The sequence below is a fragment of the Nyctibius grandis genome, chromosome 11 (genome assembly GCF_013368605.1).
Source record: "Nyctibius grandis isolate bNycGra1 chromosome 11, bNycGra1.pri, whole genome shotgun sequence".
Classification (NCBI taxonomy): Eukaryota; Metazoa; Chordata; class Aves; order Nyctibiiformes; family Nyctibiidae; genus Nyctibius; species Nyctibius grandis.
The window spans coordinates 24,591,816-24,619,742 of NC_090668.1; the positions used below are offsets into that span (position 1 = coordinate 24,591,816).

Here is a 27,927-nt window from a genome sequence, read left to right on the forward strand (position 1 = left end):
CTCGCACATTTTCCATCATTGCTGTTTTCCACAGCGCAACGAGAGAAGAGATTTAATTACCCACAAACTCTACTAAATCAAGAAGAGAGACAGTTGAAAATAGGGGGGAAAAAACCATTTAATTCAATTTATTTAGCAGCATCTTTATTGCAACAAAGGTTTTGTAATAAAACGCAGCAAAACTAACGTCTCCACTTTACATGATTAAAAGCCATGTAGCCAGAAAGGTGGGGAGGGAGGGAGACCAATAAACCCACTGGAGTGAGACATGCAATTTCGTTAACGCAAACAGCAGGCACTTCATGTTCTAAAATTAAACACCTGAACTTCTACTGTGCAGAACAGCCAAGTAAAAACCGCACAAAGATCTCTCTTCCCCTTCCAAAGGAGCGGCCCGGCGAACCGTGAGGGGCACACAGAAAGTCTTTACAGGGTTCTGGTACTCAAGTAAACAGGCAATTCAAGGCAGTGTCCTAATCTGGCTGATTATTTATTTATACTCTATTATTGCCTCTTCAAAAGCTGAGTGTCACACCAGCAGCAGAACAACCTGCCTTCCACACGGACACACACAGCAGAAACACAACCCGCTTCTCCTGGCAGGGAATAAGAGTTGGGACCCCCAGGCTCAGAGTTTGTGAATTCTCTGCCATCTGCCACACCGGCTCAGAGCACAGTGCTCCAGGGTTAAAGCATCACTACGCCATCCCACTCACAAAGTATTTCCATAGCCTATTCCCACATGCCACTAGAAGTGGGGAATGCATTTTCCATTCTAATATAATGAAGTTAGCTGATTTTCAAAGCTTTACTTGGTGCTTTGAACTCGTTATTTCATTAACAAGTTAACTGAGTTTATAAAAATTCAGCAGTTCTGGGTAGTTACTAATTCTCCTTTGTTCTGAATAAAAAGAGATAATTGAAAACAAAGGGGTGGGGTAGGGGGTGCAACCCAGCAGCTTTGAGCAGCGCACACTCAGGAGGAGCTACTGGAAGCTGCCATAAAACGGGGCGAAAGAACCTCCTTCCACCAGAAACAAGCACAATCAGTTCCAGCCACTGCAAACGACAAGAAACTGCTGGCATCAACAATCAACACTCAACAACTCCAGTATCTCATCGCTCAGATCCCCATATTTCATATATTTTTTAAAATAGACAAAACATTCATCTCAAAGACACCTGTGCAACTCATTTCCACCATGCAGTGAAGGCTCAATCCTGCTCCTGCTCAGAGCAGGTCTCTGCTGAAGGGGGGACATACCAATGTCTGCTTTGGGATCGACAGGGACAGTTCCTCCTCACATTTTTGCTCCACAGACAACCTCCCTTGCACGTGTTCCCCCAGCATCTCACCAGTGCTGCTCAAAACTCACATTGACCAAGATAGTTTTTAACACGCAGGAAGCGACAAAGTATAATCCCAACTATCAAACAGGCTGGAAACCTCTTCTGGAGTGACAATACCATCTCCTGGACTGTAAGGTACCACTTTGTCCTGGAGCAGCCCACTCCAGCAGCACAGAGCAGGGCAAAGCCACCACTCTCCGTGCCAGCTCTGGTCCAGTGCCAGACCAACATTTGCCACACGAGGTGCAGGACTACTACTCCCCCCAAAAATACTGACACACGGTCCTCAGCACTGACACATTCCTACCTCTGCAGTCCCAATTGCAGCGGGCTTTGCCCTTCTTCCCTTGTCCCTGGGAATTTGGTCGTTGACTGCGTAGGGCTGGATCAGACCTCGTGTAAGGCATCTCTCACACCTTCCCCTACAAGCAGGCGTCTTTTGCAAGAACTACAAAAAACTCTGATGCTAAATCCTCCCAGCATTTCCACAGGGTAAGAGAGCATGTGGTCTTAAAGTGCTTAACTACTGTAAAAAGAAAAAAAAAATTGTAGGAAAGAAGGAAATACATAATTTATGTTGCAAAATAGACTACTTACAGTACGTTGTACTTGAATAGCTTTGATATATATATATTTAAAACAACAGAAGGATGCATTATTAAAAAGTTATATGTCAGCACGTATAATCACATCCTATGCTAAATCAAAACCTAGCCTGGTTTACTTGCATAACATTTAGTTCTTCAGTTCCCAAAAAAGCACTGTTTGATGAAGGCCATTTTTGTTCTGTTGTTTTAAACAAAAGGATCAATTTCATCTTAAAAAACAGATACATTTACATCCAAGGGTAATCACCTCTAGAAAAAGAACAAAAACACCCCAAAAAAGCAAGTTAATTTAATCTTGAACAAAATATAAACAACCTTGGAAAAGGTGATACTATCCACGTGTAGTTTTATACATATATGTATATATGAACAGATATAGATATATGTATATATAATACAGCATAAGGAACACAACAGAATCTATAGTAACAGCTTATACGTGTCTCTACTCACTGCCCTGACGTCCTAGTTCAAAGGCTTCAGCACACTGATCCATCTCGACGCCGACTATAGCACACGCCGTAGGGATGCTGCGGTGGCTTCAGTCACAACCATTAACTACTAAGAGAAGACATTACTGGAGCTGGGCTCCTTCCCTGCCACGCTCTTCCCCAAATAAAACTGTGAGCCTTTTATTGACCTGCTAATGGTATTTTAAGTGATCCACTTAAAAATCACTGTGAGCTGAAAAGCAGAAAATAGCCCGAACATCCCCACCTCGGAGGAAATTTGCGTTTTCTGCGTGCCTGTTTGCTTTGGCTGTCTTTTGTGTAACCCAAAAACCACATCCCCTTCTCCCACATGGATTTTACAACCGTGTAACCACACCAGCTCCGATAGCTTTGGTGCATACGCCCAGCAGCCTGACTGAAAACGACGCGGTTTGATACAATACAGCCAGATTGTGTTAAATCCCCGAGTTTCAGGATCAAGCTGAACAATACAACAGAGAGGAAAATACAAAGTTACAACATGTGGAGTATGGAGAGCGTAAACACTGAGAGTGATTCCAGATTTTTAGAAGATGAAAAGAAAACCATGCTCTGCTTCTCTCTAGCACCAAAACAGAAAGAAAAGGAAGTTCTTAGGTTTCTAAGAAAACCATTAAAACTTATAGGAGTCTCAGAGGCAAGCCCCAAGGGGAGAATTTCCTGGATTAAAGAGAATCATTTTGCTATGGATTTCTATCCTAAATGACCTGTTGCAAGTTAAAAGTGACTTCACACACTTACGATGCTTTTTAGCCAATCCTGCTGCTTAGTTAAAACCTCACTAGCAAAAACACAACTGAGATTGCATATCCTTTAGGCTTAGCAGGGTTACCTTAAGCTGTACAGAAGGGGGTTTCTCAAATACAGCATCATAATTATGCTAACCTGGAAAATAGTCCCTCAAATAAAGCATGAAATTCAATGAAACAGTTCATATTGCCTCACACGGAGTGTTTGTAAGGTCTCTCCTCACCAAATCCTCCGTAGACCTTTGAATTAGAGTACTGAATTTTAAAATCCTAACAGAATGCACATACCTATATCATGCTGATGTGATGACGGTAAGAAAACAGGATTGCAAAAGCAGCTCCAGAATGAACATGAGGCAAGAATGTCAATGAGAAACGGGCTGCACTTTTAAGCTTGTTTTAAAATTTACAAAGTTTCAGCGCTTTGACTTAAGTTAGTTTGCATCTCAGAATAAGAGATTGTTATGCCCATATCACAGTAAAATATCATTTCGTTTCCCCACTGAAATCAAGTACAATCAGGATAGGATCTCAAGCTGCTGAAAAAAAAGAAGAGTGTGATTTATCCTGGGGAGAGAAGAAATAATTGAAAAGAACCTGGCATCAACTCAACTGAATCCAAAATTTAAACTCTTTAGGAGGCAGCTTAAAAGTCTTTCTTCTTAAAAAACAACATCTAGATAGGTGATGTGCCTAACTTGTGACCAGCTTCTAAGGAGTAAGACACATCCCTTTCATGAAGCGTAAAAGCTATATGATAGCATTTAAAATACAAGTTGTAATACAAGTTGTAACCATTCAGGTAAACTCTTGCTGTGTAGTGAGTAAATCATCCAGTATTATGTAGTAAGATACCAAGGAACACACTGTAAAAATACATCAATTATGTCATAATGCTTTTAAAAAGTGAAGATCTGGTGCTGTAGAAGTACATTATTTTCAGTTTCAGCTCCTCCCCCAAGAGAGCACCCATTGTACTGCATTATACCACAAACATTTGATTTTATTTACATCTTCAGCTTTAAAGTTCCTAGGTCACTGTACTTTAATTTCCTGTATGGCACCAAATTTACTTTTAAAAAAGTGTCTCTGTGTGTGTGTGTGTACATGTGGCAGGCACCAAAATGCAACGTTCCATCCTATTTTCTCTAGTTTCCTACATCTCCTCGTTGGGTAAAGCAGCCAGTGGAGCAGAGCTCTGCAGAGGTCAGTTACACTGCCTTCAGGGCAGCAATGTGAGAGCCCAGATTCTCTTGCAGGTAATACAGTAGATGGAGTTCATAGTGCTCTCCCGACTCGGGTACCCTTATACTGTGTCTCTCCTGAGGGTAGATCTAAAATATAAAATAAAGTCATAAGTATCCACAAGAGTTGCAGGCATCAACATTTAAACCGGTCCCCAGAGCCACATTCAAAATGTTCATGTAATCTCCCTTCATTAACTCTGCACTTGAGCTAATGCACCCCACCCTCCATCGCCTGCACCCAGAGACAACCCACTGCACCCTCTAATCCAGCTACTGCTGTGCTGGAGGTGATCAGCCTGGCTGAACAGAGGCAGATCCTGTCCAGAGCCACCACGTAAATGAGCATGCTCCCAGCATGGTGTGGGATACCTGGGCTACATCTGCACAGAACCAGCAGGGTTTAATTAAATGCAGAACTGTTCCACACTGAACCAACACTGCTGTACTGCCTCCAAACCGCAGATCTCCTTGGGAGCAGCCTTCACTGCTCATAACTGCTCATTTGCCTAATATGTTTTGTTTACTCACAAAAACTTCCTTTTAAAAAAAAATGTTAGGCTCAAATACTACAGTTTTATCCTAGAATTCCAAGCTGCCCAGCACAGACATGTTACAAGTTCCAGTTTTGGACACCTCAGTCAAAGACAGACACGTTACCTTTCCATCCTGGTCCTGGCCTTACCTGTAAGTCATACGGTTTCCCAGCTCTCACTAAAAAGCTGAGCAAAATACTAGTGTGTGCAAAGTGAACATTCTCATCCAAGAATCCATGTAGCAGCAGCAAACGGTTTGGTCTGCGAAAAGCAAAAGACAAACATTTCTAGACAGCATCCCAGAACCTGCTGGTCATTCCACAGTCCACACACACCCCTTCAAAAACACTCAACAGAAAAAATATTTGCATTGAAGACAGTGATTTCATTATCATAAATCGCTCTGGATGGACATGTCTCCCTAACCTATTCTCTCCTCCTCTACAAGTTCTTCCTGCATATGCACATCATGGTCAGACCTTTTATCTGTGTATCTTCTTTACTCTCAGAAGTATTTCCTAGCTTGGACAATACAACAGCTAAACACTTGCTCAGAATCACTGCTGATTTTCTGCTCTTTGGCAAAAAAGCCCATGGTCTCAGCCTGCTCTGCAGACAACTCTGTGCTGGTACAGCCTTCGAGCATGCAGAGAGCATCCTGATCAACTAATTTTTGTCTAGTTTAGTGTGGGTCTAATGTGCTAATCATATGATTGAAGATACGTTTGTCATTTCTTCAGACATAAAAGATAGTATTTAATTACAGCTAGGATAAAAGGGATTACATGGAACGGCCTGTAATTATGCAAATGTTCATTCAAGTCTATTAAGTTTATTAGTGTTGGGTTTTGGTCTTTTTTTTTAAAAAAAATTATTATTTAATACTAGCATTTGTGATTCTAGGATTCAATTGCCAAGAACAAGGAGATAAAAATGTGTCTGTGGGGCGTGAACTTTCCTGGCAGGAAAAGTAGAAGGCAAGAGCCAGGACCAAACTTACTCAGAAGGAAACTTCTCAGCTTGCATGGCCACCGAACCGAGGTAATACCCCTGCTCGTTGTGATCCGGGTGGCCCATGTAACGCTCTGTGTAACCAGTGTCATAGAAAATCCACAGTGTGACAGGGGCTCCGGCAATGGCAACCTGCAAGTTCAACAGGGCTCTCAGCACGGGGAGGGGAATGACAACTCCTGACCCCCCGATCTGGGCCTGTCCCTCCCTCCCACAGCTCCATCCCAGTGCAACTAGAATTGTCCAAAACACACTGGTAAGTTTCCAGTCCACAGGCTGCAGTGGAAAAAGAAAAGCAATCCTCACTCTCCCTCCCACAGTTCATACATATCAGCACTGTTCAGCTACGACCTACACGTGCTGAAAACTAGGAAGATCCTACAGACAAATCAGAAGCAACATTAAACATATCACCTGCAAGGCCTGCTGAGGGAAGTGGATTTTGTCCAAAATTCAGAGTGCTCTGCTTTTGGGTTGCAAAACCTTTGCTCACTTGAATGTCTAATGGAAACTGGGATCGATAGCTCCTTAGGACTCAGCAAACTACCTTGCATAGCTACCACCAGCTTGCAGAAAGGCTTGTGAAAAAAAGACCAATGAGAAAAAAAACCACCAAAAAATCCTTTGCAAAGCAGGTATTTTTAAAAGTAAAAATGTAACAGTCCTTAAGGACTTGAGACAAGTAATTATTAAACCTCCCAGGAATATTCAGGTTGGACTTAGACAAAGCAAGAGCAGCCACAAAGAACAAAACACATCCCCAGAGCAATATCCAGCTCTTACTACATCTCTGCCTCTGAGAATTGCCCAACAGCAGTCTGACCATTTCTTACAGTGGTCTGAAGTCACGTAATCACAAGAACCTCTTTTCAGTACCTGTCCCCATCCCCAGGCTGCCCTCCTGGCTGCTTCAGAACACACAGCTATGAAGCAGCATGGGCAATTTGATCTGGGAATAGATCAGTCTGTAAAGGAACTATTCTCTCAGGGCAGGAGAGAGGGGAGGAGGAAGAGAAGGAGGTGTCATTTTTCAGCAGGATCATTTCCCTTAGTTGGTTCACAGCCCACAGAGCTCGGCTGACACAAAGCGGGCAACAGCTGAGACTATATAAGGTACCTTCAGCGTAGGTGACCCAAGACTGCTCTACCAGCACAGTTAAGTCATTGCAAGCTCAACAGTCCAACAGTTTAAAGCTCTCTGACACAGTTCCAGAGGGAATATCCTTCTGTGCACAGCTGAGTGAACAGTTGCTCCTCCTCACCCCAGCTCACGAGAACAGACTCTCAGATAATCCAGTAGAACTGGCCTACCTGAACAGCCCCGCACTCCTCTTCTTGAGAAGCACTGCCAGGCTTCTTGGATGGCAAGCGTGTTCTGCCCAAAAGCATCCTGCTTGCATTAATGCAGGAAGCCTCACGGACAACACCGCACCGTCACATCAGGTCAAGATTATGTCTGGCTCATGTGGAAGCAAGCACAGTGATGGTGCAGTCCCACCATACTCTTTGGAGTGGTTACACTTAACCAAGAACACCACACTGTCCTGGGGAGAAAAGCTGCACATTTGTGTGGAGACGGAGGACAGCGCAGCACTTAATTGCACAAATGCAATTTTCTGATTTGAGGCATCTCTGTTAGTATTAATTATTGGGGCTGTACCGGTATCACTGCCTCTGGAAAGCTGAGTCCCACAGCCGTACCAGTACAGACTCAATGCAAATACCAGTCCCAGACACCTCTCACAGCCCAACAGTGACAACAGGCTTACAGAAGAAGAGCATCTCACCCCCATGCTTCACACAGAAACACAAGTGGAGACAACTGAGGAGACAACCCAAGGTCACACAACAACTTCTAACTGCTCTTGCAATACCCCTCAAATGCTGGTTTTAAATGGGACTCTGGCTTGTTAGCATGCACCGGCTTTAAAGAGTGAATAGATTTTCAGATCTGTTGTCTGCAAAGTATCAAAAAAATAACCAAAGCCTGGAAGCCTAATTAGAAATACCGTGGGAGAAATGTCTGCTAGAAAACCAGCTTCTCTCTGAAGTCACCCAAATAGAAGAGTCTTGAGGAAAACAGCCAGAACACTGTGTCCTCACTTGTCTTGAGCAAGCCTAGAAGTCTTTGTGCTGTGAACACCCTTGGGAGGTTACAAGATTAAGGGAAAAATTCTGTCTGCACCACCAGAATAAGTACTCAATGTATGAACATACCCTGAAGATATCTGACCTCTGCATTAAAGCCATAAGAGAGAGGTAGCCTCCATAGGACCAGCCATGAATGCCAACACGATCCAAATCAATGAAGTCATACTGGGATGCTAAATACTGCAGCCCTTCCACCTGGTCATCAATTTCTATTTGCCCCTGGGAGGGGAGAGGAAAAAGGTTAAGTTTTGTTAGTTCCAGACAAAAGTTACATTCTCAGGATTTCCAAAGGTAACCACCTTCAGACCTTTGCTGCTTCTGCTTCTTCTTTAAAACCCTGACATTGTATCTTTCCCACAACAAGTGTCTTTCCTCCCTCAAATCCACACTGCTCAGCTTCCCTCCCCAAACCTAGGCAGCATCACACTGGCAATGCTGAGCATCTGCACCAAATCAGTGCTTCAGCTCAGGTAACACTGGGACTCAAACCCATCTCTGGCTGAAAACAAAGAGCCTGACTCGGAGTTCCACTTACCATTTTGTATTTAAAGGCTCCTTCAAACTTCAGCCCTCGGTGGCAGGACCCCCTGTTGTCAATGACAACAACGACGTAGCCTAAAGAGGCCAAAGTGTTCAAACGGAAATACTTGATTCCTTTAAACCGATTGTTCACGAGCTGTACCTGGGATAGAAGAGCAATGACACAACCACACATGTAACGGAATCCAGAGGTCACCTCTTGATTCAATTCCAGATTTTATTTATATTTACCTTCCTTTAAAATGTAAAGTTTTCAAGACCCTGCTCTCTGCTGCAGGATTCCCTCTCCCTGCTTGTGCTCTGCTATCAAATAAACTCTTTCCCCAGTAACAAGCCATTCTGCATCACAGATATGAAGAGCTGAACTGAGCTTTGCTGCAGCACCAATGGGCACGGAGCAAGAGGGGTGGCTCTGACTGCAGAACCCAACTCTGAGCCTGCAGCTCTGCTCTCCAATCTGTTCTTTCCCAAGAGAAAAATCTTTCCCTTCACCAAGTCTCACCCCAGCTGCCCTGGACCACAGCAGGGCACAGTAGAGTTGGGGGAACCAAAGCAGGGCTATGAGGCTCACCTTCTGTTCACCAGTGGGAAAAGGAGGACTGGGGAGCAAGCTCTGCTACGCACACCCTGGTAATGGCCAATGCTAACAGAGAGCTCCCCTCACATACACATGGGGGAAATGGAAACAAAGAAGAGGAGCCCCTACAGAGGAGGGGGAGAGAGAACAGGGAACAGGGACTATCTGCACTCCCCTTTCTCCCAGTTCCAGCTCTGCTACTCCATACCTGTTCTCAGACAAGAAGCACTGCTTTGATCTATGACCTGGAAATCATGACTGCTTACTGCACCCTCAGCCAAGCAGCTGCTCACCAAACAGGCAAATCGCTGCCCGCCATCCTCAGCACAGGGCAGGAACTGTTCACCCAGGAGAGCAGCGGAGCGATCCTGGCCAGCCCACCCCACTGCTCGCCAACATGCTGCACTCACCTGAGGACCTCCGTAGATGAAGAGCACAGTAGGGTACTTCTTTCCAGGTTGCAGATTGTGAGGTTTGTACATCATCCCGTAGAGCGTAAACCCCGTGGAGCTCTCGAAGGAGAACACTTCTGGGGGAATGTAATCAGGAAGAGGGCCTGCAACAGGAGGGAACAGAAAGTCTGGTTTAACAGGGAATGGATGAATAACACAGCTCTGCTCCAGCCCTGCCCCATCACCAATCTTGCTGCAATCCCAATGGGGCTCTCCCACGCTTTCCAGTGGATATGGAAGGGGCCAGGCAGAGACTGGGAATGCCCTGGCCCTAGGGGAGCTTTCTCAGTCCTACCACGTTCCCATCCCTGCTCTGCTCTGAACAGTAGTAACTCTTCTCCCCTGACACAGCCATTGCAGGTATCCCACCCCATCCCAACCCTGCTTAGGACTCACTACATCAATACATGGAAAGCATAGGATATGGAGTATGCCTGAGGGAAGGGGAGATGAAAGGGAATGGAAACACAATGGGAAAACAAAAGGCCAAGAGCTGTTATAAAAATAAAAGCCCAGGAACCCAGAAGCATTATATATGCTCATTAGCAGGCATATAGCACAAGGTAAATGACCACACTTAAACCCCTCCCCTGATGCTAAAACTGGCTTTCTACAGTTTCTGCTGGCTGTGGCAGTAAAAACTTCATCATTTCAACTCTTAATTCCTTCAGAGCCAGTGTATAGCCGTTTGTTGCTGAGCTGAAAATGTCACTCCTGTACGTCCAAGAACTCCTCACATAAGCATGAGTTTCAGAGACAAGTCTAGGCACCCACAACAGCAAATCTCAAGCAAGCATATTCTGGGATATCTTTCACTCTGTGATCCTAGTTGTCCTTTCCCAGTTCCTCATCCAGGCCGCTACCTGCTGAATCTAAAACAGTAGCCCAGAATTCCTTTGTCCTGTGAGCTGCATCATCTTCAGGTCCTGTCAGCCGGTAAAGCGACACACAGTGCGGGTTCTTCTGATTACTGTACTTGCTGATGAACATGTCACAATCCTAGGGAGAAAGAGAACATTACCTTGAACTCCTCAGTGCAGAGGCACAAGCGAAAGTGATCATTTCTTTCTGCATTTAGATCTTTCAGAAGATGCTTATGGACCAAATTAAACCAGGAAGTCTGAGCACTTGTGATAACAGCAGATAGACTCTGAGAAGCTACAGTCCTTAGCGAGACTCAGATATTAACACTCCAAAGCCAAAAATATACCTGCAAAACCAACAGTGGCATGAGGACCTTGTCACACATCCTCTGCCCTGCCTATACAGGGCCTCAGAGGCAAACAGGTACCTGGCTGACACAGCAGGCGTGAGAGTAACCACGTTCTGTCAGCCTCTTTGCTTCTCCAGGATTCTCGTAGTTAACAACATACAAGTGATGCTCTAAAGGCGAGTCTTTCGTGCCTTGGAAGTACACCAGCCTTTTGGCTTCATCAACATAGATCTGTCAAAACCAAAACAAACGACACATCCCTCAATACTGTTTCTTGCCAAAACAATACCCAGTTCTACTGCCTCCAAGTCTCTCTCCCCATCCCCCCTGCCCCAATTCCATAAAGCTGAGTTAGAGCCCAACAATCTGCAAGGAATAAGCCAAATGACTGGTCTTACTGTCCACAACTGTCAGTTACGATCCGCACTTCACACCTTGTTGCTCAGCTCTCTCATGCAGGTCCTTTACTCTCCCCACTCTCCCCTATTTGCCATGCTAAGTAACCCCCATTCTTTGGCACATCCCCACTCTTCAGACCCTTTCCCAAATCACATGTGATATAAACCATCCCAGAAGGAAGCCAATGCAGCAGTTGACTGTAAACCACTGCCATGTTAAATATTCCTCAGTTGTCCCTTCTTTTTGAGCAGGCAGAACAGATTCAAATGCAGGTCAACTTGCACACCTCATTCCCTAACCCCATTTCTAACTACCATTTCGGAAGGATTTCAAAGACCTTACAAACTCTAAACCAGTCAAACAGTTCTCCTTGAACTGCTGTTTGATTCAAACGATCAAAGAATTCATTCAGCTCAGAGCTAGAAGAGCAGCAGTTTGGGGAGCATTCCCTCCCTCCTTGTGCAAGCTCACAGGCTACAGGGAACATGAACACTGTGTATTGTGGCTAAAAAGAGACAGGGATACTAGATCTCTGCTGATCCCTCCAATGAGTGTGCAAGCACACTGCAGACCAAAAAAACCCATGTGACACATATGCTCAAACTCAATACCAGGGAGTGGCAAGGTCCACTCTTCTCAGGGAGCAGAGTCTCTGATTTGTGAGGCCCCAGAGACTGTCTCCCCACAGCGTGTGTTGCTTGCAGGATACCCATGCAGCAAGAGCAGAGACTTACATTGGATCCATGTCTGCCAAGCACTTCCCATTCTCCACTGGTAATGGCTATCTCCTCTTTGATGGGGCACTTGAAGTCACCTGCAAATAACCAACACACAGAGATTTTATACTTCTACATTTTACAAAACACGTGGTCACAAAAATACTTCTTCCTTACAAGCTTTTTTACTAGACTAAACCCAAGAGCAATGTGCTTTCGCAGAAGACCCACACCTCTGCCAGCTCCCCAGGTCTAGTCCTGTTTAACATTCTGTGAAATATATGTTAAAGGACTCACAGGATTCAACCTGAGGCCTGGACAGCTTGTTTGCCTTTTTGGTTTTTTGGGGGTTTTTTTAAAAGTATTTTGTCACTTGCACAGAAATAGAGGCTTTATACTGAAAAAATGGGTGTGCAAAGGGAGTCTCAGGTGTCAAAACCGGTGAATTTTGCAACAGGGTGGGCAACAACTCTGCTTTTATAAGACGGCTTAATTTCCATTAGAATGAGGGAGATTTAGCAAGAAAAAGAAGTTGGATGCATTCAGAGAAATTTAATCAACCCAGGATATAATGTTATCTGGAAGAAAAAACCAACAGCTGTATGAAACTAGGACCTCTAGTAAAATTAGGTGTATTTTTTTGTGCACGCAGAGCTCAGTAAGTGCTTTCAACACACACCAAGTAAATTAAGTATCACAGCATGAAACTGTAAATTAAAGAATACATGCTGTGGAAAAACCACTCCGGGAGCTTTGCACACAGCTATGTCATGCATCTTGGCAAGACCAAACCTTGACTGCAGCCCAGAAGCACATGGTCCTTGAATTTTTTTGCTTGAAATGATTCTTACTGCGTTTCCATTTGCAACAGCTGCCAGTAATTTTCTCCTACTAACACCACTGTCTATACAGCAACACCAGGATTGTTTTTAAGAGCAGAGAGGAATTCTCTGAATAGTTGTCATATTATGGGCTTTGCTGCCAAGCACACATGTTCATTTTAAAGGGACTCACATGTGGGCTCGCTCGGACAGGGAGGCCCTCTATGGACCTTTTCACAGTGTGTTCAAACTGTGCTCTCTGCCAGCCTCTCTGCTACCAATCTCCTTGTAAAGGCTGACTATGTTGGTTCTTCTTGCAAACCCAAGTCTTGAACCAATGTGCATCTATTAGATACATTGGACCCTGCACAGAGGTAGCCACGATGATTAACGTCTATAATGATTAACCTCTGGCAAAGTCAGCACACAAACAGCCCCGACATTGACAAGGAAAAGCCAACCAAGTGCATTTCACAGTATCACAGGGAGCTTGTTTCCCATCTGATTTTTTGCAACATTTCCCTCTAGTCCACGAGGAAGAATCAGGGTTAAAACCAAGGTATGCCAAATACAGAATAACCCCTGTACAATTTCAAGAGGAATGACTGTACAGTGAAGTGCTTTCCTGGACAACAGCAGGAGTTTCCAATAAGACAATGATTTATGTCACCTGGAAAGACATTTATTTCCTCACTAGTCAGCAGCAAATGCCCAATTAAAGCAAGAGAATAATTTCACTTACTTGGAGCAGGGAGGCCTCCACACGACCTTTTATACTTGCTCTCCTTCAAAACCGAGATGACTTTGTACAGGTGCCGGAATCCTGTTTTACACTCAGAGGCAAAAATGAACTCGATCTCATCTTCATGGGTTTGAGGGAAAACATAGAAGATATCATGGATCTATGGAGACAGAGCAGTGGGTCATTGTTATCAGCAGGACTTTGGCACTGAAGTCACACAGACTAAGCTCCTCTTACTGCTCAACACAAACAACACAGTTCACGCCAACAGGCTGCAGCACTGTCCCTCACTGGGAGAACCAGTCAAGCTTCTGAGCCAGGGGGTGTCTGCAGACAGTAGCCACATATGCTGCACAGCTCCAGGCTTTTTCCTAGTCTAAATTTTGGCCAACAAACTAATTAAATGAGTTTTTCTGCACCTGCCTTTCTAGCTTAGATACAGAGGTTGGTCCAGCTGTGCAGACAGCATATGAGAGCCACGCAGAGAAGCCAGACTTCAGTGGCCTCCTCTGTCCTGTGCTGTCTAGAAGCCCACAAGTGAAGGATTATTTAAAGAAAGATGAGCTGACATAGTCTTCCCACTCATGAAGATGCCAACTCTTGCTTCAAGGGACGATCTTTTGAGGGACTCAGGAGCATTTATCTGCACAGTATGAGCTTCCAGTCAAAAAACACTCCACCCAGTAAAAGTAATGGAGAAAGGACAACTCACTGCACCATCCTGAAACCATGCACTCTACTACTGAGGAGAAACCATGGTATCGTAGAGAGCACTCGCTGTACAGAGACCATACTGGAAGGCTTTGTGCAAATGCCCTCTGCTGAAAGGTCCAACTACCTGTCAGTGACTGATGTTCCCAGGCCGTCCTGCACCCTGGCACACCTCCAACGGGGTGTTATTTTAGAGACATCGATCTTTATCTGCAGAAGTGTGAACAGCACTTGTTTTTACATCATTAGACCAGGTGTCTGGTTTCACAGCACAGGCCCTAGGGCACACCTCTGAGAACATTACACACAAATCTATTTCACCAGACCATACGTAGTTAAGGAGGGATTTTAGTGACTGTTAGCAGACTCTCAGGACATCACCTAGATAGATCTTTGTTGGCTGAAGAATACTCCACCTGTTGGCACTGCTGTTGCTGAACAACTGGCATCAAGAACGCGGAGGGTGTCAGTGGTTAACACTGTGGGCAAGGGGCTGCCCTGGAATGCCAAAGCCCTGGGCTCTGCTCCTGGCTCTGTCTCTGACCACTGTGCAGTCTCAAGCAAAGCAGCTCTGCCTTCACATCCCAAATCTCTCTGTTTTCTGCATACTGTGAACTCTTTACAGCAGGAAAGACAGAATACGCACAGAACTTGTACAATGGGAAAATTCTCCTCTGCAGCACATCAACACTAACGTTGCTCAAGTGCTACAAATAGGGTCTGGAACAACAAATTGTCAGAGAAGGCTGAAATTCCAATTCTTACATTTATCCAGATGTCTGTTGTTTCTTCATAAATAATGAAAGGTGTAACAGAATCTGGCACAGCATCGATAAGTTTCTGTCTTTCCATTGCATCATCTTCTGTGGGGATGAATAATGCAGGAGGGATCAAGACTATCTGAAGCCGAGTTTGGGAGCGATCCAGTAAGATGGACCAGATGCTGTTGAGGAGACAGATATTAGAGAAAATAACATGCAGCCATGAGCATTAGACAGGTCTGAGAATCTCAACAGACACTCATTAGCACTAGGCATTTTGAGGGAGTCAAGAATGCTCAATTTCAGCTTAAGCACAAAGCCACATGTAAAACTTCACCCACATAAACAAATATCTTCCACAACACAAGAACTTATTTCACTTCATTTCAATATTGCATAAGCGCTGCCTGTTCAAAAGTTTAATTAATTCTATTCTCCCAGATCCCAGATTTTAACCGTGCTTTAGGGGAGAAAGAGAATAGAAAAATCAGCGGGAATAATGAAGTAGAAAAATTTCAATTGAAATTTCAGGATACTTGTGAAAATACTGATGTTTTAAATCTGTACCTGGCAGAGAATAATACTGGCACCTAAATGGACTGGCAGCAGACCCTGCCATACTTCTGATGACTTCACATGTAGCTCTAACAACAATCCCTCAAAAAGCAAGATAATGGAGCAAATGTGTCCCTGCATTTCTTCTGAATTTAGGGGCGAAAAAAAATAAATTAACAAGGTGAAAGCCATCTTTAGATTCAAGAAATGGAGAAGTGCAATTCTGGAGAAGCTTCTGGTGAGTTAGAAACGCTGTACTACATCATCTACAGGGTTAAAAATGACATGCAAATGTAAGTAGCACTTACAGCAGGTTTTCTGATCAGTAAGTCTGGTCAGCAAGGATGGTCCAGTGGTTAGGGCGCTAGCCTAGGGCCTGGGGGACCTGGGCTCATTTCTCTCCTCAGCCACAGACTTCCTGTGTGACCATGGCAAGTCACTTAGCCTCTCTGGGCTTCAGTTCCCCATCTGTAAAATGGGGACAATAGCACTGCACACTCTCTCACAGGGATGCTGAGAGGACACATACATCAAAGGCCGTGAGCGCCCAATACCAAAGCAGTAGGGCCAGGTACCAGAGAAAGAGACAAGGAGAACTCCGTTTTGGTTTTGGAAAAATTGTCCCCTTTGCACAAATAAGTTTGTAGAAATGTAAAAATGAAAGCAGGCTTAAGCTTGAAGAAGATGGAGACCACTACATTCTGCTTCTACCTGTATTGCCCCAAACCCTCTAAGCAGAGACAGGATTAACATACGCACTATTTTCCTTCTGGCGTCCACCCAGCTCTAGCAATGTACTCTACTCCTTCAAAGAGGATCTCGAAGGGCTGAACTAGCTCTTTGTCCACAACATCTGCAATCTGTTGACAAAGCAGCAATTCAGTGACACTGAGATGAACCCCCACAACCATTTTTCATGCACAATGAGAGTCTGGACACAGAAGACTTCTTCTGCGCAGCTCATGCACTTGAGATTGTTCAGCCTTTGTAATACAGGGGATTCAACCCCGTCTGTTGCCAGACACCAGAATAGTAGGAGAGCTGCACACTACCAGCACAGCCAGGGCTGGGACTTGAGAAATCTGGATGCTGCTCACAAATCCATTGCTCATCTCAGACAAGTCACTTGAACACTCAGTTCCCCCACATAAAGAGGAGGTGATCTGTACTGAGCTATTCTGTAAGGTGTTTTCATCGGTAGATGTTGAACATCCGGCATAACATCCAGTTATCAACGTGGTTCTAACTCATGATATGCAGTTCTGCAGTCTGTCCCTGCTGGGACTGGGAACAAGGCACAGTGGTACCCCAAGGGCCATGACGGCTTTCCCTGCCTTTGCTGGCTGATGTCAGCATCGCTATCCCTGCAGGTGACTGTTGATCAAGAGTAGAGAGAATCCCAACAATGTATGGCTGTTACTGTATCTGTTTGGGAAGATTAATTTCCCAACTGGCCGAAGATCTTGGACTGGGCTATGGACATTTCTGCATCTGTTAAAAAATCCCAGGGTGAAAGCAAAGTTCATCTCTTTCCATATGTTCATGCTTTTGTAAGGTGATATATTCTCTTTGCAATCAATTTTCCCCAATATCTGCAGCCAAGCAGAGATCTGTCACATAAAAAGGTCTAACCATCCACACCTAAAATATTCTGCTCTGCAGCTGAGTTCATAAACCAGTGGCAGGGAAGGAAAGCACAGCCTTGAGAAATACTGCTGCACACAAAGACACCAAGTATCTGCATAGGAATGAGCCAAGTGCACAGCCTTCAGAGAAGCCACTAAGCTATCACAACGAAGGAAGTTTACTACTGAACTGGAAAATGAATTTTACCAAAAAAGAATCACAGAAATAATATTTATTTGGAAAACAAGCAGAACATAGAACTTACTCTGCCTTCCGCATTGATTGTCACTTCAGATATCTTGAAAGTGACCTTTGGATTTGCTGTACCTATAAAAACAGATGTTAGCAGTCAGGTACCAATTGCTTGCTTCCAAGAGAGCAGACCTGAACTTATTGTGGTGTTATTCATACAGAACTGGAAAAGGCAAACAGCAGAAGGCTCTTTGACCAAACAGCCTACTTGCATGTGTGAGAGACAGCGGAGAACCAGGCAGGGAAAAAAGAAAGTGCAAACTTTTGAGGGAGAGTCAGTGGATGTAATCCTGCAAACAGATGTGATCAAGAGCCATGCTACTGTCACAGGCAGTTTTCTCTCCCACAGTCAAAGGATGCACGTTGGAAGTAAATGCTCAGGAGAAATCAGGATAGCAAACCAAGCTGTGGATTACTCTTTGGCTATTATTCTCAAGGTGGCACATAGGAAGTGATGCAGTACTAAAAAGCACCTGTGAAAATTAAACACTTAAAACCCTATTGCCATGACTAGTGAGGTTAAGATAATAAAGCTACATATCTGTGTTGAACACTGAAAACCTGAAGTTAACTCGTTACACAAAGCCTGCACAAAGCAACTCATCCTGCTGTGCAGCACCTGCAGTGCTAAATGCTAGGGCCTGCTCCACAGCAAGAAAAGGTAGACTATAAAAAATAAAGCCACTGCCAGCTGATCCACAAGAAGCCACATGTGGCAAATTCCATGTACTCTGATTATTCTCAACGCTGCTGTGAAGTACTCCCACTTCATCAACCTGGTTTATACACAAAAACTGACACACTGAGGTGGAATGACTTGCCTTGGGCCACAGTGCTGGCCTATTTAAGTACTTATCTTCTCCCTGGCAACACACTACCTCAACCTTTGCCCTCATAACAACCCACAGAAAAGGGCTACTGCCCCTGCAGCTCAGACTGGAAATTGATGCCCAGAGATTAAACCCTAGAATTTTTGTTTGTTTTAAAGGATTTAGGCTATGGTCGGCTCGTTTGCCTAAACTGCTGAGACTTAACACTGAACAGAGTTATGACAAAATACCCTCAGAAATCTGGGTGTACACAAACGACTAAAAAACACGAGGAGTCATCCCTCGCTGCCCAGGCTAATGCTGAGCCCTTCTTGCTCCTTGAAACAAGAAGTCAATCAGGATCACAAGTAGAAACTTTTGCCAGGAGATCAGGGAATCTGCAAGATTTAAAATGAGTTCTGTAACATGGGAAGGTCAGCCAAACAGAAGATATTTCTCCAAAAAATGCAGATTTGGGGAGTGACGAAAGGGAGTGAATCACTTAGTTAACTGTGAGCAACATTCCCTGCTGAAACAGCAAGGAAATCTCAGAGGAACAAGGGTCAAACTGTTCAAACTTGCCCCATGCACCTGCCAGTGAATCAGCCCTTTGGAAGGAAATGGAAGTCCCATTTCCCTGCTTCCAAAGGCACTCCACTTAATATGCTTCAAGCCTGCCCTCACCCCTTTACCTCTGAAGCCTCCAGATCATTTACTGTTCAAAAATATGACAACAGGAGGTTTTCCTGGTAGTCTGTAAACATGCAGAGTTTGTTGTTCAAAGTTCAAGAGCAATCATGGAGACCAGAGTCCTTCAGAACTTGAACTACCAGGGCACTGCCAGCAGCTAAACAGAACCCCACCCCCAAAAAATCAAAAGGCCATAATTCTGCAGCTATTCCCTCAGAGACACAGAGCTGTAATGAAAATCAACTCCTCAACAACTCAGATCTGCCAGGATCTGAGACAGCAGCTCCAAAATAGTGACAATCAGATAGGGTTTCTGCCAACTCCTGAGAGACCCAGCCTCAGAGCTCCTGGTAACCACATGGCTGGAATACCAGCACAGTCACCAGTGACTAATCTAACCTTCACAGCAACAGTTTCCCCAAACACATTTCCACCACTTGGACACCAACTCAAAGACTACTTGACTCCTCTCCAACAACCCCCTGCTCTGGGCTAGGAGAGTCACTGCTGTCAGGCACGTGCAATAAAATGTGTCCCCCAGGAACGGCGATGTAAGGTATCAGGGTCTCACCAGTTTTTGGGTACCGGAAGGAATCTGTTCTTCTTGTCTCCAGCATGGGCGATGTGACATGAATAATTTCCACCTCTGACTCGTCATTTTCTTCATAAAGAATTCGAAGAACTTTACCCCCATTCAGTGCTGTAAATGAATTAACGTTTCCTGGTCAGAACAGCTCTAATTATCAGTTATTGCAGGTATCGATATTCTCTCAGGAGCACAAGCAGTTTGGAAGGATGAAGAAAAATCCAACAAAGTCTGTGATTTGTGTTTGATTAAGCAAAACACTCTCAGACTCTTACAACTCCTACCACTGTTGTGAGAAGGAAAATCTCTTCCCCCAGTAACACCTGCTCATAAGGCCACTGTAACTTGCCCACTGCTGCAGATAGTTCAAAAGGAGCTACGAGTATAAGGTTCCCATCGTGCATAAATGCAAGTAACAGAATAAATAACTCTGCGCTGGACAGCACAGCACGGGGGCTACTACTTATGCCTGTCAGGCACACTTACTTGGCTGTGCCTTCGGGCTCCACCAGTAGCCAGTGTATCTGTCAAACTCCTCCTGCAGCACAAAAGTAGCCACACCAGCAGATTTTGGATCCTCCTCAACATTGGCCAGTTCTAAAAAAAGACACAAAAGAATTAGTTCATGTTGTACTGCAGAATCAAACCAGTTCTGCATTATCCCAAACACGGCCCAAGTTCACCCTCCAGGAACAATTACACAATAATAAATCTGACTTCTCAGCAGATTTGTTTTCTGCTTCCACCCTGCTCTGTTGATTTATTTAGGGAGGATCTAATCCTCTCTGACATGGCAGCTTCTTTGCTGCCATGACAAGCCATCCTCCCTTCTTACACCTACCCAATTAAGTCTCTCAATTTTCTATGTACTAGTCGAAGAAAGAAAATGTTCTCTACCTGAGCTCAGTGAATTAGAACCATAACTTTTAAGAAAATCAAAAGAAAAAAAACCCAAATCCAACCTTTCTGAACAACTGAAACTGAAAATATCAACATTCAGAAAAAGGAAAGCATCAGGATTTCATTCACTGTACAAACCAAAAGTAACAGACTTACATAACATCTCAACATGATGACATATCCATAGGGCTTCAATATTTTTCCTGTTACCCTGGAGGTAACTTAGCAGCACTCCATAAATAATTATCATCTGAGAAGGAGTCATTGCTACAGTTTATTTTTAATGTACTTACATAATATTTTAATATTTAACATTTAAATAAGCTAAAGCATTATTATAAAGTGTCAGAAATTTTAATTTCACTAAAATTTAAATTATATATTTTAAATACGAAGTGTGATTTAAATACAAAACGCAATCTATTTCTAAAAAGTGCTTTATCCACAATTTCTCATTTCCCTTCCTCCAGGACACATGTCTAAAACAGAACGGGAGAGGGTAAGCGAGGACCTAAGCTACTGTGTATGAGGGACCAGCAGAAGTCACAGTGCTATTCAGAAACTGTTGATATTGTTTCTAAAAGCCCCTGCAGCCTGATTTCACTGACAGAAACTTTCCTCCAGCTCTGTTCCACCCACAGCTCCTCCACACAAACAAGGCTGTTCCAGTAAAAAGGAGTGTGCCGTGTTTCAGGAGAAGAGCCCTTCCATATGTATTCAACAAATAACTCACTTCGCTACATTCCACAGTGCAGGGAAAAGAATCGTCCCACAGTATCTGCACTAGAGGAAACACGAAGAACGTGACAAAAGGTGGAATAAACAGTGGCCACTCCCCCAGATTTCAGAAGAACCCCTAGTGCCACTGCTTAACTCAGTCTAGCAAGAACAAGAGCAGAGGAGGCGCAGAGCTTTTAATTAGGATGCATTACCATTGTGCACAAACGTTAGCCTCCTTTCTTCTCTGGTTTCTATATTAGATATCCAGATGTCATTGCTGTGGATAAATGCAATCCAATTTGGATCAGCTGGACAAAGCTTGGGATCCATCCGGATATTTGGACAACTGGTCTCTACCAGAATGGGTCTTAAAGGCTGTTGCTGTTTGAAAGGAAAAAAAAAAAAGCCCAGTAAACAATGATAACACACGGACACTTACAGAAACTAAACTGGACTATCAGAAGGACCACAGTATTGTGGACACTGACCTCAAGTACACAAGTTTATAACAGAGGAATCTATCAATTTTAAACACAGAAAAATACTATGCAGATATTTTATAAAGTTCTACCATGTAGTTGTGCAGATCCCACCAGGGCCTCTTCCACCAGTGCTGAGGATTAGCCACAAAACAGAAGGCAGCTTGCCTAGAGAAGCCTGGCACACTCTTAAAAGCTGCACCCTAAAAAGGGGCTGGCAGAACATACAATCTTGTCCTCCAAAAGCAACTCAGGGTACAGTCAATTCCCCCTGACAACAAGGTTAGACATCAGGCATTTGTTATAATAATAAGATATGATTTCAGCTCTGAAGTCCAGCTTCAGCACCAGCAGAGTAAAGGCTGCTTGTTCTGAAAGTTACACAGCCAAACCTTCTAACACACACAGCGCTGACTGCTGAGCAGTGACCTCTAAACCACAGCCTGGGAACAAAAGCTGCCTCTGATGTGCCTTCTGACTACATGAAAGAGCACGGAGCACCACAGCCTTTGTGTTGCTTTTTATTGGCATTGCTACTTGTGAAAAATCCACAAAATCTGGTGTCCTGCCTTGCTGCCGTGGTTTCTACCATTTCTTGTAATTCTCCACCTGAGTTTCTACAACCACGGAAATGTATCCCTATGGAGGACTGCTCTGCATTTCAAGGGTTGTTAAGGCTACTTGCCGTGCTAGTAGAGCAATAACTGATGATCATGCTCTGCCTTTGCCCTAAGCCAACGGAGCTCCGAGCCAGAGGAAAGTAATACTGCAGAAAACAGGAGAGATGAGTAAACTCACAGTGAATCCATGAGGGCCTCCATCTTTTACGTGATAAATTCCACTCCCAGCCTGAAACAGAAATGTGCCACTTTCTCGGTGGTAGTCATAAGAGGCAATCCCAACGGTGCCAATTCGCTTCCTCTCCCGTAGCAACTCCTCTTCACGAGAGTACATCCCATAGTCCAGGATGGCCTGAATATGGGCAGAGAAGCACAATCAACACCTCTGCTCTGCACGTCTTACTACACTGTCAGAGCGCCTCTGCATGCCAAGCTTCCAGGAGCAGATGGCTGTGCAGACACCCTCCTCCTCCAGAATCCTGCTGGCGGCTAGAAGCCCGCTCCTGCTTGTGCCTCTGCCATCAGCACTTGTAGGTGCAGGCCATGATCAGATCCTACACAACCACAAACCTGACAGCCACTTCTCCTGTCGCAAGGCTGGCATTATTTCCAGTATTTACTGGTATAAGGAAGATCAGACTGAAGGTCTGTTATTTCTAGAACAAGCAGGAGAGTCTTTGCTAACTTTTGCAGAGATACACAGTGACTGGTCTGGTGGGAGGAGAGCACAGCATGAATGTTATGTCTGGCTGACAGCCTCAGGAAATAACATGGGAAAAAACACACCTAATTCCACATGGGGTTTGGCCCACCTCCTCCAGCCTGCCATGGTGCATGGGGTGGGACTGGTGCAGAGGTGAAAAAGGGACACACATCCCAGTGAGTGGGAAAGGGACCCTCTGCTCCAGCATGAGTCACAGAGCCACTGACTGATCCTCAGGGGGACTCATCACTTCCCCCTGCAAGACAATGATTATTGGAGACTACAGGCTCCTTCAGAAATCCCCAGGATCTCACAGCAGAGAACTGGATGCAAATTAGCACTTGCAATCTCTGCCGGCAAAGGAGGAATCATCCAGCACACACAGTTTTTATGACGCACAAAGCTTTAACTCCAAACACTGATGAGAAAGCTGTGCTTGTTTTTGAGATGGCGGCAGAGTTAGCCAAGTACAAGAAGAATCTTAAAATGTTTAAGATCAAACCTTAATGATGGCTTATAGGTGCAACCCCAAAGCCTGTGTACTTGCTACGCTGCCAAGAAGCAAGAAGGAAATCAGGACCCACCGGAAAAAGATCCAAAAGAGGCTTCCAGGAAAGCAACAGGACGGCAGCTTTGTTTATGGTTTTGGGAATTTCAGAGTAGAAGAGCGTGTTCTCCCTGTTCTCCCCAGACATTGCTATCGTGAAAGTGAGAAGAAAAAGAAAGTGTATTAGCTTTCTGTTAATAAACCAGACACTCTCAAAGGATACCAAGGAACAGTTTCACGGGCCCTTCCTACCACAGAAAGCACTGATGGTCTCTGCACTGCAGCCTTGCTCTGGGAATTCCCTGCTCCACAGAAATGCAAGTCACGAAGGCAGAGAACAAGGAACTGCACCCAGGCTTACCCCACACTGCCTGAAGCGTATCTGTGTCTTCCTGAAGGCTGGGGGCCCTTTTATTTTATAAGCTTTTAAAATCAAGGAGGGCCTTTCTGCTAATTCCTCTGGTTGGAACACAGCACGATGCAGCTTGTGTTTCAAAGATAATGCGCCTTTAGGAAGGTTTGAACGTCCCTTTCCTGCTCCTCTCCCTCAGTGCTGTTCAGGTTTCTGAAAGCTCCTGCCAACGCACATGGGGGTCAGCCCAGAGGGAGACAGATGTGCCCCAGGGAAGGCCAAGTCTGACCAATAGCTCAGGAAGTGGCACATAGGAAACCAGAGCTGAACCCAGCTGGGGTCAGCCTTAACCCACCCTCAACGTGTTTGAACTCAGCATCATTCAAGGATTATGACCCCCATCCTCTGAAAAGGGGAAAAAGAGACAGAGCAGCAGCTTTCTGACTATGTCACTGCACAGCACATGCAAAGACTCTGTGAATCACAAATCAGAGCTTAAGCAACTAGCCTGAGCAGCAAGCAATGGGGCTAGAATACAGTTCTGGCTCCTAGACCTTTGCTCCGGCCATTGCTTCTCCTCCAACCCAGCTCTTCATGGACTTATGTTCAGCTAGTGCAGCTTTTGACAAAAGTGTTCCTCTACCACAAAGCCTGCTCTGAAAAGCCACCCAGAAGGTTGCTCACAGTATCACTTACAGTGCCAAATCACTTCAACCGCAGCTGCAATTTAGAAATGCAGATATATCAGGTGAACACTTATCAGTAAAACAATGTAGAAGTGAGGCACTGAGGCCAAGAACAATAAATTACATTAAGTTCTTCATTATCAAGACAAAAAACGTTGAGAAAAAACAGTTACTCTTTAAGCTGCTCCTGCCCTACACTGCTATTTATTCCCTCCAGAATCCCTGGAAAAACTGCTCCATCAGTAGCTGAGGCACAAAGGACTTTCAAAATTCCATTTATAATCTCGGTTTTGGAAGAAAACTTTGAAGGAGAAAAAGGTTCTGCCCACTAGCTGAAAGGAGATCAAACTGACATAGCTTTTGGAGAGGGGATATCGTGCTTGGAGTGAGAGAAAACAGACCAAATAGACTTAACCCGTCCTCCCAGCTAGGGAACATGCCCCAAAGGACACTTCACAGTTCTTTTCCAGCTCCAAGAGACCTAACAGGTCACCTCCAACCACACCATTTCTGTGGCAGATTACATCACAAGTTTTATTGAGACATTACGATCACGATCATGACATTTGACCAGCCAATCTGGCCTGAAATCCGTTATGATTTAACTGCCAGAAACATCCAGCTCTCAAGAACAGTCAAACCCGAGCCGCCTCTGCAGTGACTGTTCAGTCAAGGCGCAGGCTGTCGCAGCAAGCTTACCCAGATAGTAGATCCTATCAGAATGAGGTCCTTCAGGATCATTTTTCTTCACAAACGTGAAGTCGTGAGGGGCTTTTGCCATCATGTACCCATGATACTTCCGCGTATCTGTGAGCAGTTTCCGCAGCTGGCTCCAGGAATGTCTCTCTACATAGAAAGGTTCCAGTTTTGGCTGCTCCTCTCTCTGGACCTGCTCCTCACGGCCCGCAGTTTCAAAGATTTCAAGGCCCGGCTGTTCAGTTTCCATGGCTGCTGCCATGTTGCATGTTTCTGGAAGAACAGAATAGCAGAGGTTCAGCCTTGCCTTCCAGCAGCCCAGCAGAGATTCACTTCAGACTCCCAAAACACACCACAGCACAAGTGCTATAAGAAAACCACCATTTCATGTGGGGAAAAAAAAAAACACAGCAGAATGAAGAGGACTAGGAAAAAGATTTCTGCTGTGGAAAACAGGCTGCCATCACTCAGCCTTTCAGAATGGGGCTAAGAACTTTGTAGAGCCACACAGATTTATTGTTGTTTGCCTTTGCCAACCCCCCTACTTATCAACTACTCATTCCGGTTCATGAAGTGGATAAATTCTTCCCTGTTGAGCTCCTACCTCCTTCTTCCTCCCTGTGAACTGCATGAATATCACCTCGCCACACTGGTAAGAGAATGGGGGATGATTAGGAATGTAGCAAGACCTGGGACAACCAACTGCTTAGGAGAAACAATACTGGTAGTTGATCTGGAACCACCAGGCCATACGCAACCATGGGCCCTTATTCCCTTTAGTTTCCTGTAATTTCTTGGGTTTGTTTGTATCTCCTTTCAAACAAAGCTCAGGAGGGTCTAGCAACAATCATCACTATTATATCATCTCAGGGATATAATTACACATATTGTCTGGATGACACTTTTCCAGAAGAGTCGGGTGATAACAGAAGAAAGGGGACACAGTGCAAAAAGCATTTTCCAAATAGATTTATCTGCAGCATAAGTCTTATCCTCCCAGACTGTTAATTTAGCTGATACCTACTCCTACAGTCAGCTGTGCTTTACAAAGCAGATCTGAGCTGGAATAAACAGCCCAGATGTCTGTCAAGAGGAAACCGAGTCTTTCCACTGTAAATCCCAGATCTGAGGGCAGCTCCAAAAGGATGCAAGCTATAAACTCCTGCCACGTAGCTCATTACCAGAGAGACCAAGGTGTAAGGATTGTCAGTCCTCAAAAGGAGAGGTTTGTTCTATATATAGAATGGAAAGGCTGCACAACTGTTCTGCACACTGCTAGGGCCGAGCTTGGTGGCCTGAGCCTGACAAAACACTAATACAGACCAAATAAAGCATTCCTATGGAGCAAACAGGCACTAAAGGACCACCAAATCTCAAGGTATGGGCTTGGCAGCACAGCTGCCCGAGGCTAAGTTCCCTGATGGTCTGGCTCTCCTGCTGCTCTACACAGCAGCTGAGATACCTCATCATGGAGGAGTGAAAAAGAGAGGAGCTACACCTTGGACCAAACCCATTTTAACACAAACTGCTAAAAGCAAAGCAGAACAAGTCTGGATTAAAAGTTTGGTTCCACCTTTGACAATACAAACACCGGTCTTTCTTTTGTGTGAGCTATTTACAACACAAAAATACAGCACGAGTTAAACAGCTCTGTAAAACTAGGAGAGTGCAAACCCATACACAGAACGGTGCTCTCAGACACTGTCAGAAACTTCAAGCCCGAATCAGAAAACTCTCACCTAATCTGCAGAATTCCAACAAAGAAAAAAAATCTCCTTTCCTCACCTAGACGCAGATGTTGGTATGTCTTGACCCGACCTACTTCTCACACTCCCATCCCAAGAAAAGCGAGAAAAAACGAAGAGCAGCAGACTTTAACGATCAAACAAGAGTGAGAACTGCCACCCGGCGAGGCGATGCGAGACCAGGGCAAGGCGAGGATCTGCCTCCCCGGAGATCACTGCGGGATCTCTACCGCAGCCGCCTTCTGCTACGTGAAGCATTTTATTTCCACCTTCCCGCAGCCAACAAAGAGAGACCGCCCCATCCCTCCCTCCAGCACTACAACGCCGTAGGACGTCTCGTATCCGCAGGGCCAGGTCGGGGTGAACGGCCACGGGCCTGCCCTTGCCGCCGAGGTCGGAGGAAGTGGGCAGACCCCAGGAGGGGCCCTGCACCGCGGGGGCAGCGGGCAAGCCTGGCCGGGGGCGGAAAGCCAGGTCGCCCCGGGGCAAGCGCCCTCCTCCTCCCACCCCACGGGGTCCCAGCAGCTCCCCCCAGGACGGAGGCGGCGGCCCCGCTCCCGGGAGGCCACCGCTCCCGGGAGGCCACCTCCCCCGGGAGCCCCGGGCCCCAGGAGGGTCCTCACCCACCCCGGTACTCACGGCGCTCCGCGGCGGCGACGCTGCCGAGCCGCCCCGCCGGGCCGCTTCCGCTTCCGCCAGGAGGGGCCTCCGGGCCGCCAGGCGAGGCGGCGCCACCTGCAGGCGGGGAGGAAGCGGCGCCAGCCGCGCCGAGCACCGCGCGGTACGGGCGAGGGCGCCGCCTGCCGGCCAGGAGGACCGGGCTGCGCGGAGCCCGGCGGTGGGACGTGCAACGCTCCCCCGCGCACCGGCACACGCGCGTTGCCCCGCG

At 45.4% G+C, this 27,927-nt stretch overlaps 1 protein-coding gene across 3 annotated transcripts; it reads right to left on the reverse strand.

Annotated features, from left to right (window-relative positions):
* Positions 1-104: 104 nt before the first annotated feature.
* DPP8 (dipeptidyl peptidase 8) lies at positions 105-27,714 on the reverse strand. 3 transcript variants are annotated; one of them, XM_068410145.1, is made up of 20 exons: positions 27,678-27,714; positions 25,297-25,566; positions 23,597-23,709; positions 22,488-22,661; positions 21,423-21,591; positions 20,077-20,187; positions 19,576-19,704; positions 17,519-17,580; positions 16,387-16,487; positions 15,077-15,254; positions 13,601-13,760; positions 12,056-12,135; positions 11,001-11,153; positions 10,573-10,708; positions 9,668-9,813; positions 8,676-8,822; positions 8,207-8,359; positions 5,979-6,121; positions 5,128-5,239; positions 105-4,532 (listed from the first exon to the last, which is right to left on the reverse strand). In XM_068410145.1, the coding sequence occupies exons 2-20, from the start codon at positions 25,553-25,555 to the stop codon at positions 4,410-4,412; spliced, it is 2,649 nt and encodes an 882-aa protein (XP_068266246.1). In that variant the 5' UTR covers positions 25,556-25,566; positions 27,678-27,714; the 3' UTR covers positions 105-4,409. The 3 variants fall into 3 exon arrangements, with proteins under 3 accessions (XP_068266246.1, XP_068266248.1, XP_068266247.1); XM_068410146.1 differs by having other exon boundaries at positions 4,444-4,532; positions 8,223-8,359; XM_068410147.1 differs by lacking the exons at positions 15,077-15,254; positions 16,387-16,487.
* Between the last annotated feature and the right edge of the window lie 213 nt (positions 27,715-27,927).

Excerpts from the sequence above, each read along its gene's own strand:
- DPP8 (XM_068410145.1), bottom strand. The coding sequence starts at position 25,555 with ATGGCAGCAGCCATGGAAACTGAACAGCCGGGCCTTGAAATCTTTGAA. Across the intron at positions 13,761-15,076 it reads CAACAGACATCTGGATAAAT|ATCCATGATATCTTCTATGT; the intron begins GTAAGAATTGGA and ends CTGTCTCCATAG. Across the intron at positions 5,240-5,978 it reads GCTGAGAAGTTTCCTTCTGA|ACCAAACCGTTTGCTGCTGC; the intron begins GTAAGTTTGGTC and ends TGCTTTTCGCAG.